Genomic DNA, 13,980 nt, shown 5'->3' on the forward strand with positions numbered 1-13,980 from the left:
TCATATCACTCTCTATGGAAGAATTAAAAGGGTACAGTATAGCGGTGAGTTTTCTGACTGGGCTCGTTGGATATCTGGGGTACCACATGACTCCATTTTGGGACCCTTGTTGTTTAACATGTTGGACATGCTCACACTCTTAGAAAAAAGTGCAATTTAGATAATTTTTTGTCCAGCACCCTAATCAATGTTTAAGTTCTGTAAAGAACCTTGAAAACTTCTATAAAGAACCTGAAAAGATTCAAATAGGCATTTTCTAATTAATTAATTCAGGGACTCATAACAAAGTTAAGAAAAGTGAAAAGGAGTGTTAACCCTTTTTGGCTATTGGCTATTATAAAATAACCTTTTTTTTCTGTGTTCTTTTAATGGTTCCTTAAACGTGTCAAGGTTCTTTCGAGCTGAAGGTTCTGCAAAGAACCATTTTCATGGCTAAACAACCTTTTTTGTTCTACAAAATAACCCCATTGGTTTTCCATGAGCTGTTGGCAACGATCATGCTTTGAAAAAATTGTATGTTGTTTATGTGAGTTATTACCAGTAATAAGTGACTTGCAACCGGTAATAGTGACTTATTACCGGTAATAAGTGACTTAAGTCCGACTGTGTGAACATGACTTTAGTCACGTTGATCATGGACAAGTGTTCCCCTATAATGAAAGACAAAGATAAAAGGACTAGTTTGCGTCTGACGTCATCTGTCAATCAAACTCCGAGCACGGTTTGTTTACAAGTGTCGTGATGATACGAGTTACTGAACACGGCGGTAAAACCGGGCGCCTTATTGTTAATTTTGCACCTTTAAACATACAACCCATCTCAAAAGTTAGGTCTTTATACTAGGAAACTTTCTTTGGTGAAGGCACCATGTCAACAATGCCTAGAAAAGTTGCTTTTTGCCTTGTAAGAGTACGTAATTTTTCGAATTTTTCGCCATTCACTGCTATTCCTTTTCTCCGATCGGCACCAGTCAGATGAATCGACCTTCCTTATACGCGCTATTAGCCAATCAAGGATCGTAGAGAATTTGATTGACAGTGACGTCAGACGCAAACTAGTCTTTTTATCTTTGTCTTTCATTATAGTATGGGCTCCTTACAACACCATGAACACTGTACGAAGAGAGTAACATACTAGTGGCAAATGGTGGTCATAGACCACAAACCTAGCTGGGCATGTTGGTATTTTGGAGGTATCTGACCCTGCAAAACGTTCCAAAAATGTTCCTGTGGTCATGAGGTTTGTTGTCACCGAGTTTGAGCCTCGTACCTCTTACAGATGTCCAGAAAATAAAATTCTAAGATTTGATCCAAGATAACCTTTGACCTGAACCCTGCAAAATGGTCCAAAATGTTCCCATGATCATTAAGTTTGTTGTCACTAAGTTTGAGCCCTGTACCATTACAGATGTCCAGAAAATGCATTTCTAAAATTTGACCTCTGCATGACCTTTGACCTGACCCCTGCAAAATATTCGACTGGTCATGAGATTTGTTGTCACTTGAATTTTAAGATTTGACCCCAGATGACCTTTGACCTGACCCCTGCAAGGCTGCAATGTGTTCCAACATATTCCCATGGTCATTAAGTTTGTTGTCACAGAGTTTGAGCTCTGTACCACTATCGGATGTCCAGAAATTGCATTTCTAAAATTTTGACCTGGTCACGAGATTTGTTGTCACCACGTTTGAGCCCCATACCCCTTACAGATGTCCAGATAATACAATTGTAAGATTTTACCCCCTTAATGACCTTTAACCCCAATTCTGTGTACGAGTTATGGGTAACTGGGTAAAGCCGATGCATATGTGCAAGTGACGTCATTATGCTATGTAATATGTGGTAGAAGAAGCATTTTGAAGGTATTTGGTTAAATACCAGAAATACCCCTTTAATGACCTTTGACCCCAATTCTGTGAACAAGTTATGAGCACTGGGTATAGCCGATGCATATGTGCAAGTGATGTCATTGTGCTATATAATATGTGGCAGAAGAAGCATTTTGAAGGTATTTGGTTATATACCGGAAATGCCCCTTTAAAGACCTTTGACCCCAATTTCGTTAACACCTTATGGGTACTGGATATAGCCGATACATGTGTGCAAGTTACGTAATTGTAGGGCGTAACATGTAGGAGGAGAAGCATTTTGAAGTTTCGTTGCCAGAAAGAAGCAGAATCGGATAGCATTAGAATACCTAGCTGGGGGGTGTAGGTAAATACAATGAAATAATCGGTTTATCGGAGCATATATTATCCTCTTGCTATATAGTTGATGTATAACTGGGTGTCATCTGCTACACATCACTGGTAATGTTGGCATATGCAACTTGAGTAATACACCTCTAAACTATCATCTTACTGCTATCTTGTGTATTCACTACTAAGGCAGGGCAGAGGGGAGCACGTCGTAGCAGTTTGCAATCATTTTGAGACCAATAAAGCTGACACACAAGAGGATTGGTATGGGTTCTATAAAGGAAATTACAATGCTTGATATTGGGGAGGAGGTATCATTCCCGTCCATGTGATATTTTCTCAAATGTAGGAAGTGCCCAAAATATTCGCTTTGATATGTCATTGGCCTTAACTCAAGAACGGAAAGACCTATGTAAATATAAATGTGATTATTTGCTTCCTTGACTCATTTCCTATAAGATCAATGTATGAATACTTAAAGGTAAACTGAAGTGTTTAGTTAAATGGCTAAAAATGGCTCCAGCCATCCCACTCGCCTTGTTCTAATTATTAACATAATGACATTTGAGTACTTAATATATATTCCACATGTATTTGGTAGTAATTAGAAGTAGTGTGGCTGTATTATTATTCTTTGACTGTGGTCTGTGCTATATATTATTTTTACACGATGAGTCTCTGTTGGCTTATTATCCTCATGCTATAATGCACATGGGATATTTTCTGTTCTTATTAATTACATGCACAAAAGATCAGGGGTAAAATGTTATATTGCTTTATTAGCCCGAATTTTGGTCTTCAGCAACTTTTTTTAGACCACTCCACTTTTTGTACATTTACATCTTTCACATTTTCATTCATTGTAGCTGTTTGGGCAATGAGAGAGATGACTGTCTGTGTATTAACTCTGCAAATGTTTACATTTTTTGTCTGAGGTTCTTACTTAAGGGATCTGATATTAACGTTTAGCGACGTTTTTACGTATTTTTTGTGGGAGCTGAGAGTACACCAGACATATCGAATTCTTTCATTTTGAAGATATTCGTTTTTTTCCCAAAAAGACCTAAATTTTGTTGGTGTTTTGGGGGGAAAATCCATATCTTCAATACAAAAGGTCAAAATTTTCAATTGATCGTCGGCTTTTCATCCCAGCTACATATACTTTACGTACATTGTCATTAGATTTATAAAGTTACTTCCAGGACTGTTATATATCAAAAATATCAAATTTTAATCATTGGCCATAAAATATGTATTATATCGCGAATTTCAAAAATCAAAATTATTTGATATCAGAATGACATTCTTCGTATTCAGAATGCAATTCGATATGTCTGATGTGCTCTCATGTCCCACAAAAAATACTGCCCAAACGTTCATACCCCACCCCTTAAAATGGTACAGCAAACGGTTTCTGTTTTGTTTTTTATCAGTTTTTATTTCTTTAAAATAATTGTTTTTGTTTTTAATTTGCTTTTTCCCCTTAGGTTTAATATTTGCGTTGAATATTTACAGTGTACCTTGGTCTTATCGCCTTCAAGTATTTCTCACAGCAGCGAAGGTATTGGGTTTAGTCATCATCATCCTTATGGGTTTCGCTAGACTTGCTCAAGGTAGGTTATATTGGGCTATTCCATGTAAAATCCACACTACACCTGTGGAAGATTTTGGAAATATCTTTCACAGGGGGAGTATGAATCTCAAATGGAATGAAACATCAGGCAGTTCCATTCGAATTTCATACACCCTCTGAGAAAGATTCAAGATGAATCTACCATGGAGGAAGGGTGAGTTTCAAATTGAGCTGCTAATGTGATCATTCCATTTGAAATTTATACTTCCCCATGTGGAAGATATTTCCAAAATCTTCCGCAGGGGTATGGTGAATTTTAAATGGAATAACCCATTCAGTGGCATTGCCAGGACCTTTTCAGACGGGGCAATGGGGGAGGGGGCAAGGCAGTTTTAAAGGGGGTATAATTTTAAAAATTGGCTAAAAAAGTACAATGAAGGCCAAAAATCATACATATCAGGGAAGCCAGCATCTCACAGGGGGGAGGGGGTGTCAAGAATTCTTAAAGGGAAAAGCTGTCCCTGGCTGTGACACAGTCACTGGTTATAATTTGAAAATTAAGAATAATTAAAAGTGGTGAAGCTGTTAAAATTGTATACATTTTAAATTTAGATTTTATTTAAATGGAATTAATTTCAGTTACTACTTTTTTTATTAACAAATCATTTAAAACTGTCTTTGGATTGTGTTTTCATATTAGGTCACACGGAGAATTTTGACGGTGCTTTTACAAATGCTAATATAGACCCAGCCACAATACCATTGGCATTTTACTCCGGATTATTTGCATACGCTGGCTGGTAAGCTTTTTTTTCTTCATCAAATTCATTACGTTTGGGTTTTGGAAAGAACCTTCTGTTAAATCATGCATGACTCAATTACAAATCTCTACATCCCTTTCTTCTTGTCTATTGATATTTTGAATAGTGTTTATCATGTTTATCTTTCCCTAATAGATAGCGCCCTGATCGATTCTTCCTGCATATCAATATGCTTCATTTACATTATATTACAGAGATCGGACACTTATCTCTACAATAACAAACCATAAACAATGATCACCTATATTACAGGTGATATAACAGGTCTATATTACAGGATTAGATTAGTAAACTATGATCTATTTGCAAGTATTATAATATATTGATTGAGCAGGAAAGATGTGATACTATTTTTTTTATATAGTAGTCTAGTTGCCGGCGTCAGGTATACATAGAATGGTTTTTTTTATGATGATGACATGTATGATGCAAAATCATAGGTGTTGTGCGTTTGGCAATTTGGGAGGGGTGGGGTTAGAAATGACCCAATAGGATTATAAAATCAAAATTTCAATTGCTCAAATACCTCTTTCAAATATATCAAATTATTTACATAAATAAACAAAAATAAATAAATAAATAAATAAATAAATAAATAAATAAATAAATAAATGAATAAATAAACGAAAAAAAATTGAACAAATTGTAGCGTAGCATTAAAATACTAAATATAACCATTGCTGGCAGGAGGACTCTAACCAACGATATTGACATTAGCAGTCTGATGCTCTACCATTGAGCTATGACAGCATGTAGTGATGAGGGTCGAGTTTTTAGCTTATACAGTGTTTGTCTGTGATAATGCCGCCTCGTGAAAGAAAGAAATATAAAATCTCAATTTTTAATTTAAATTTGTTTGATAATTTTCTAACCTATATTTTCTTTAGAGCAGGGACAAATATTTCCCATTTTATCCAATTTGACCGCTAAATAAGAATCTATATACTTCTTTTATTACTAATTTAATTCCGCGATTTGTTCCATTAAGCAATATCAAAGATTAATGTCAAGCATCTCACAACAGATATTTAGTTGGCTTAGTGGTTTTGCACAGTGCTTTTTAACCGGGAGGTACCGAGATCGATTCCCACCTCTGCCTGCAATTTTTTTAAAGACTGGGAAATAATAACCTGACATTCGCCGCTAACATTCGTACTGCAGAAGCGGAGTTATAACTTTTTAAACTTCCTTCCGTAAAAGGGTACATTATTTTGGCACTTTTTCTTTTTTTCCACATTGCTGGTATTAAATATCAAATGGTCATAATTGGCGGTCACTTCAAATCATCCCCAACTGAACGAGGTTCAGGAAAGTCCTCTCATTGTCAATTGTTGGTTAGCCCACCACTTGAACAGGATTTGGCCAAAGCAAACAAAGACTTAAGCTTTTTACTAATGCTATACATAAGTATAAGCTTATTATCCTCTTCAACAATAGGATTAAAGATTGGTGCTTGACTGGAATTACGTGCTAGTGTCATTGGTTATTGTTAAAAGGCAATAAGGTGTGTAATTGCAATATTTCCTCTGAATAGGAAAGACTCTCTACATCGAACCATGGATGCTGAAGGTTCGCAATATTGTTATACTGTTATTAGCTGTTATTTAGGGGAAGGTATATTCCAACCCCAATTTCAAATATATGTTGGTCTGTTTCATTGGGCTGTTCCCATTGAAATCCATACCCCCTATGAAGACATAACCTTTTTCTTCCACAAAGGGGATGTAGATTTCAAATGGAATCACCCAATCAGATAACCCCATTTTAAATTAACACTCCCTATGTGGAAGATTCAGGATATGTCTTCCTGATAGGGGGTGTATGAATTTCAACTGGAATAGTCGTTACGCTAATGGTTCCTTAAAATTTCAGAAATTCTTCTAATTGACAACCTTTGTTTCCCAAATGAATTATTTCCCTGTCCCTGAAATTATGGGCAAGTTCACCAGTTTGTCAGCGATATCTGTTACATCAGATGGTCATGTACACGTACATTCCAGCTTTCCAGAAAGTGACCTTCCGCTGAGGCATTTGGATAATGACAATTGGTAACAGTCCATGGAAGCATGTTTTGGCCATCTATGCACAGTTTCTGGCATAGGCGTAGATCCCGGAGGGATGGGGGGATAAATCACCCCCCCCCCCCCCAATATTTTGTCAGGGGGTGGTCCATACAATCATCCCCCCCCCCATGTTTCCATGACTTTAGCTTCAATATGGCAAAACACCATAAACTTATTCTGTCGCTAAAAGGTACCGGATTCACTATACTTCAAGAAATTTTGTCCAACCCCATCCCCCCTCCCCCAATGTCAAAAAGAAATCTACGCTACTGTACTTTCTGGAGCTGACTGTTATTTTTTCTCACGCAACGTACATATGGAAAGGTTTCTATACAAAAACGATTCTCTTATAAACCATCATGCGCACAGTTTCCACCTTGATACACCGGAGCACACATTTTCGCCCCAAAAGCTTCCAAGCAGAGAACAACAAGCAGCGAATGTCTCCACCACAGTCTTTGATTACACTACCTGGTTGAGTGCATAGCAATGTCGGAGCTGTGAAGCTGCTAGCTAAAAAATAGGCCTCTTTGATTGGTTTTTGTCGAAACCTCAAGTGTTCCCTTCATCCAATCAGAATTTTTTTTATATCAAACGAAAGTACATACTTGCTCCTAAAACACTTTTAGTCACTAGGTCAACAGATAAAACAATTCAATGTTATAGCAAGGCGAATGTGGAAAATATGTTGAAAACTACCTATCCAAGCACATTTTTTGACCAAAATTTAGGTTTTAAAAGTAAAAACCTCAAGTGTTCCTTACAATATTTTTCAAATTTTATGTCATTAAATGAAACAGCACTCTTATATTGTCCATATACTAGAGTCACTAGAATGAGCAATGGTCAGTTCTCTTTAAATTGCAAATCTTGTGCAAAAAGTAACTATTTTCGCCTGTTTTGTCATACGGTTGTAAATTCAATGAACTATGACTTTTAAAAAGAGCTCTTACAAATTGATATGCTTTATTAAGTAACCACGAAAACTTGTATTAAAAAAAAAAGAAGATGGCCCCCAATAAAAATAAAACGGCTGATTTATGACCCGAATTTAGTTGCTGTTTTTAACAACCGTCACCTTTAAAGGTTGCTTTAATACCTTTGGGTGCGTTGACCCATTATATTTAGTCACGTCAGTTATTGAAATTGTCAAATTCTGTTGTGAAAAAGTAATAAAAAGAATAGCCTCATCAATCATACAGTACACTACCATAAATAATTTAATCTGTTCAGAAACAGTACACTACCATAAATAATTTAATCTGTTCAGAAACCATCTGTTCAATATCCTGAAAATTACGCAATTTTAATGATAATGTGCGATTTCCTTCAATTTTTAAATATGATATTCTATGCTCAAAATACTGATATAATACTATAGTAATAATTGTCGAGAAAGCTTTCTGTCCGATTTGAGCTGAAATATACGGAAGTAACTAAGGGCCATGTGGGTTCGCTTTGTAACGCAAGAAGTCAGGATCTTGTGATCACAAATCCTGACTTCTTGTGTTCCTGACTTAGCCAGTTTGAAATAAAGAGACATTAAAGATATAAAAATAAAGAAATAGTTAAGACAACTCAGGATCTCAAGAACTCATGAAATCTGTTCAATTTTCACGGCGTTAGTATTTTAATTGTAATAAAAATTCCCTTTAAAAGGGAAGGCCAGCGTCAATGCAGAAGAGGTCTTGTAAATAGTTTGGGTCACCGTGAAAGGCATTTTTAGGATCACGCTTACATCCATGTTACATGACAGTTCACCAAACCATCAATGGTGAGAACATGCACACTGAAACAGCAAAACACATTAACTCCTATAACTCCTGTCAACTCTTTAATTCATTACTCCAAATTGTTCTGTATTTTTGTCTTTACTGCTTTTTACCCATGCTTATTATAAAAATCAAGAAATACACTGCAGTTGTTAGTTAATTCGCTATGTTAACTCAACTTACATGCACATTTATTTTAAAATAATTTTATATTATTTCGCAATGTATAGTTTACTATAAAGTAGATAGTGGCAAGCACATGATAAAGGACTGATCATTCACTACAATCTTCACTTTTAAACTGTATTTTTTGAATGTGTTGATTGTTAGTCCGAAACTCCTGCAAAGCTATGGACATGGCATCTTACCTACTCCATTCTGTAGTCTGCATTGTGTGTTTTCTCAGTCTTCAATCATTTTGTTGAATGTAATTTTATGAATCAAATAAAAAGATAGAAATTGGCCTCACTTTAGTTATGTGTCATTTTACAGTATTTATCATTTATAAAGTAAGACAATAATTTATTTATTTTCTATAAGTGCATGTCAAAATATGGGATATATTGTTCAATATTATAGCTAGCCCCTAAAAACTTTATTTTCAATCGGATTTTTCCCGTTGAAAAGACAAAACTGATGTTAAAGATAGCAATAATATCATCAATAACATTTTGAGTCAATTTTATCCATAAAACGATACAGGATAGGATAGATAATTACTTTGACTTCAATGTGGTCCATATAATGAAGATTTTGATTCCACAACATTATTAGATCTGTTATCAACATATCAATTATGCACTCACAGGCAACCAAACATCATGCTATCAGTAGTCCACTGATATGACCTCGTGATCATTCCCCCGCTTTGACCATGTCATTTTTTTGATATGCTGTTTATATGTGTAGGCCTAACCTATGATAACTTTTTAAGTCATAATTAATTCAAACATAACTTTGGCAATACTCAATCGTTTTCGTTCGTTGAAACGGCAAAACATACATTCTTTTCCTTGCAAATCGAATTAGCAGACATCAAAAACATTTCCACCACGAGAAGTAAAGAAAATAATTCATACCAATAGAAGAAGGCTATAATCTTAGCTAATCTTTAGTGTACACAAACCCCATCTCAGAATTAGGTACCAGCGCCCTATGCGCTGGCGAAAAGGTAAAATGAAAGAAACCCGACCATGCCGACTGGTTATTGTGGAGGACATAAAGTCATAATTCATGAATTATGATTTTGTGTCGAACTTTGCTCTGTTGACCTACAACCATGGCCAAAATGTGTTGGGACACTTATGGAAAACGTACACTATAGTATGACCTTATTTCCGTTATTATTAACGTGATAAAGTGGAGGTTTCTTTGGTGTCAAGCCTAAACACTTTCCTAACACCCCAACCCTCCCCTTCCCCACCAATCAATGTTGGGTGCCACAAGGCTCGTGTGACCAAAAAAGTCGAATTCAACATTGATCGGGGAGTGGGGGGCTTATTTACATTACCCTATCAAACCGTCCCAACACTTATGGCCAGCATTGTCTCTAAGGTACAAAAAATCTAATTTTAAAATGTGTGTTTTGGCCCATATCTCCTCAACCATAGCTTGGATTTTCATCAAATTTTACATGAAAACGGAGAAACTATTTATCTTTTCACTTATATAAAAATTATTGCATTTTCCTCATGTGATTTAGGGATACGGTCACGTTTTATACGCAATATCATGTATTTTACAGTGCGTTCTGAACATTATTAGCCTATGCCAACTACGTATTTTGCGTAAAATGACGTTTTATTTTGAAAGAGTAGTGATTTAATCACCAGAAATACATGATATTTGTTGACAGGAATTGATTGAAGTCTTTTAAAAGAGTGATTTTGGGAAAAAAATACTTAAAATTAAAAAAAAAAGCTAATTTTTAGAAGAAAAAAAACAAAACTTTAATCATTTTCATCGTTTGCATCAAAAACGTATGTGGTATTTGCAACGAGTATATCGTGTAAATATAATCATAGTCGGCAGGAGTAGGCTTAAATTACATTTTATGACTGAAATTTATTAAAGCGCTTTCAAAGAAACTTATAGTAAGTATAGAAAGTAAAATATAGGTAGACATACAGAAAAAAAAAAGAAGGACGGACATTGGCAAAATTAATAGAACGACGATATAATATGATGAAGGATATTGTAAAATAATAACAAAAAAGAAAAGAAAAAGAAATCTAAATAAATTCAGGGCTCGAACCCGTGTCCACTGCGCCTGTGGCAGATGCCGTATCCATTGCGCCACAGAGCTGTGTAACTTCAACAGGCTTAAACTATAATATAATGCTATTCAACATGCATGTATATAAATATACGCTCTACACGATATACAGTCCAAAAAATACATTTTACGGCATTTGTTTCATTAACTGAATATTTATCATATAGCAGGTGTTGGCTGACATTGTGCTCCACATTTAGTTCAGTTTTTGTCCGGGATAAATGACTACGGACAAAATCGGACGGTATACACGTCTTTAAAGAATAAACAATTTTAATATAATATTACTTTCTTTTTCTTTTTACAAACGTGTATATCGTTCGTTTTTGTCCCAAAATCATTTTACCCGGCCCAAAACTGAAATATATGTGGAGCACAAATGTCATCCAACACCTGCTATATGATAAATATTCAGTTAATGAAACAAATGCCGTAAAAGTGTGATTTGTTTGACTGTTTATCGTCCGTAGAGCGTATATTTATATACATGCATCTTGAATAGCATTATATTACAGTTTAAGCCTGAAAGTAATACAGCTCTGTGGTGCAATGGATACGGCATCTGCCACAGGCACAGTGGACACGGGTTCGAGCCCTGAATTTATTTATATATCTTTTTCTTTTCTTTTGTTATTATTTTACAATATCCTTCATCATATCATATTCGTCGTTCTATTAATTTTGCCAATGTCCGTCCTTCTTTTTTCTCTGTATTTGTTGCTTCATTTGTGGTAGACTGCGGTAAATTGGGAAAACAAGTGTGCATGGGTTCGATTCCTTTATTTGTTTTTTGATCACGAGATGTTGTGATAACTTTTATTTTCTTCTATAGCTGTAATGTAACATTTTAATTGGTGGAAACAATAATTTTCCATTTTAAAACCCAAGTTTTGACAGTTAAAGTGACGAATAGTGAACTTAGACAGAGCCAAAATATCGTTTTAAGACATTTTAAGTGACCAGTCCCTAAATTTCAAATGTAGCCATCCAAAAATTTTTTGGTAAAGCCACATGATAAGATCTCTAACTGCTCCAAATTTGGTGTCAATATCATATTTACTTTTTGAGTTATAAGCAAAAAACTGAAATTAGATGATTTTTTTCAACTTTTCAAATACAACCATGGCCAAAATGTGTTGGGACACTTATGGAAAACGTACACTATAGTATGACCTTATTTCCGTTATTATTAACGTGATAAAGTGGAGGTTTCTTTGGTGTCAAGCCTAAACACTTTCCTAACACCCCAACCCTCCCCTTCCCCACCAATCAATGTTGGGTGCCACAAGGCTCGTGTGACCAAAAAAGTCGAATTCAACATTGATCGGGGGAGTGAGGGGCTTATTTACATTACCCTATCAAACCGTCCCAACACTTATGGCCAGCATTGTCTCTAAGGTACAAAAATCTAATTTTAAAATGTGTGTTTTGGCCCATATCTCCTCAACCATAGCTTGGATTTTCATCAAATTTTACATGAAAACGGAGAAACTATTTATCTTTTCACTTATATAAAAATTATTGCATTTTCCTCATGTGATTTAGGGATACGGTCACGTTTTATACGCAATATCATGTATTTTACAGTGCGTTCTGAACATTATTAGCCTATGCCAACTACGTATTTTGCGTAAAATGACGTTTTATTTTGAAAGAGTAGTGATTTAATCACCAGAAATACATGATATTTGTTGACAGGAATTGATTGAAGTCTTTTAAAAGAGTGATTTTGGGAAAAAAATACTTAAAATTAAAAAAAAGCTAATTTTAGAAGAAAAAAAAAACAAAACTTTAATCATTTTCATCGTTTGCATCAAAAACGTATGTGGTATTTGCAACGAGTATATCGTGTAAATATAATCATAGTCGGCAGGAGTAGGCTTAAATTACATTTTATGACTGAAATTTATTAAAGCGCTTTCAAAGAAACTTATAGTAAGTATAGAAAGTAAAATATAGGTAGACATACAGAAAAAAGAAGGACGGACATTGGCAAAATTAATAGAACGACGAATATAATATGATGAAGGATATTGTAAAATAATAACAAAAAAGAAAAAAGAAAAAGAAATCTAAATAAATTCAGGGGCTCGAACCCGTGTCCACTGCGCCTGTGGCAGATGCCGTATCCATTGCGCCACAGAGCTGTGTAACTTCAACAGGCTTAAACTATAATATAATGCTATTCAACATGCATGTATATAAATATACGCTCTACACACGATATACAGTCCAAAAAAATACATTTTTACGGCATTTGTTTCATTAACTGAATATTTATCATATAGCAGGTGTGGGCTGACATTGTGCTCCCCATTTAGTTCAGTTTTGTCCAAATGATAAATGACTACAGGACAAAATCGGACGCGTATACACGTCTTTAAAGAGTAAAGCATTTTAATATAATATTACTTTCTTTTTAAGCTTTTTACAAACGTGTATATCGTTCGTTTTGTCCCAAAATCATTACCCCGGCCCAAAACTGAAATATCGAGCCACAAATGAATTTATTTAATATCTTTTGTTTGACTGTTTATCGTCCGTAAACGTTATATTTATATATATCTTTTAGCATTTCTTTTTATCATATTTAAATATCAACTCTGTGGTCAATTAATTTTCTTGCCAATGTCCGTCCTTCTTTTTTTCTGTATTTTGTTGCTTCATTTGTGGTAGACTGCGGTAAATTGGGAAAACAAGTGTGCATGGGTTCGATTCCTTTATTTGTTTTTGATCACGAGATGTTGTGATAACTTTTATTTTCTTCTATAGCTGTAATGTAACATTTTAATTGGTGGAAACAATAATTTTCCATTTTAAAACCCAAGTTTTTGACAGTTAAAGTGACGAATAGTGAACTTAGACAGAGCCAAAATATCGTTTTAAGACATTTTAAGTGACCAGTCCCTAAATTTCAAATGTAGCCATCCAAAAAATTTTTGGTAAAGCCACATGATAAGATCTCTAACTGCTCCAAATTTGGTGTCAATATCATATTTACTTTTTGAGTTATAAGCAAAAAACTGAAATTAGATGATTTTTTTTCAACTTTTCAAATACAACCATGGCCAAAATGTGTTGGGACACTTATGGAAAACGTACACTATAGTATGACCTTATTTCCGTTATTATTAACGTGATAAAGTGGAGGTTTCTTTGGTGTCAAGCCTAAACACTTTCCTAACACCCCAACCCTCCCCTTCCCCACCAATCAATGTTGGGTGCCACAAGGCTCGTGTGACCAAAAAGTCGAATTCAACATTGATCGGGGAGTGGGG

The 13,980-nt window shown here is 35.0% G+C and overlaps 1 protein-coding gene across 1 annotated transcript in view; it reads left to right on the forward strand.

Annotated features, from left to right (window-relative positions):
- LOC140135757 (cystine/glutamate transporter-like) overlaps positions 1–13,980 on the forward strand; it is a 47,419-nt gene that overhangs the window by 16,939 nt on the left and 16,500 nt on the right. Inside the window, exons 2-3 of the mRNA XM_072157370.1 lie at positions 3,686–3,811; positions 4,472–4,571. Of these exons, the coding sequence (XP_072013471.1) occupies positions 3,686–3,811; positions 4,472–4,571 (226 nt within the window). The remainder of the gene's footprint in view (positions 1–3,685; positions 3,812–4,471; positions 4,572–13,980) is intronic.

The sequence above is a fragment of the Amphiura filiformis genome, chromosome 16 (genome assembly GCF_039555335.1).
Source record: "Amphiura filiformis chromosome 16, Afil_fr2py, whole genome shotgun sequence".
In the NCBI taxonomy this organism is placed as follows: Eukaryota; Metazoa; Echinodermata; class Ophiuroidea; order Amphilepidida; family Amphiuridae; genus Amphiura; species Amphiura filiformis.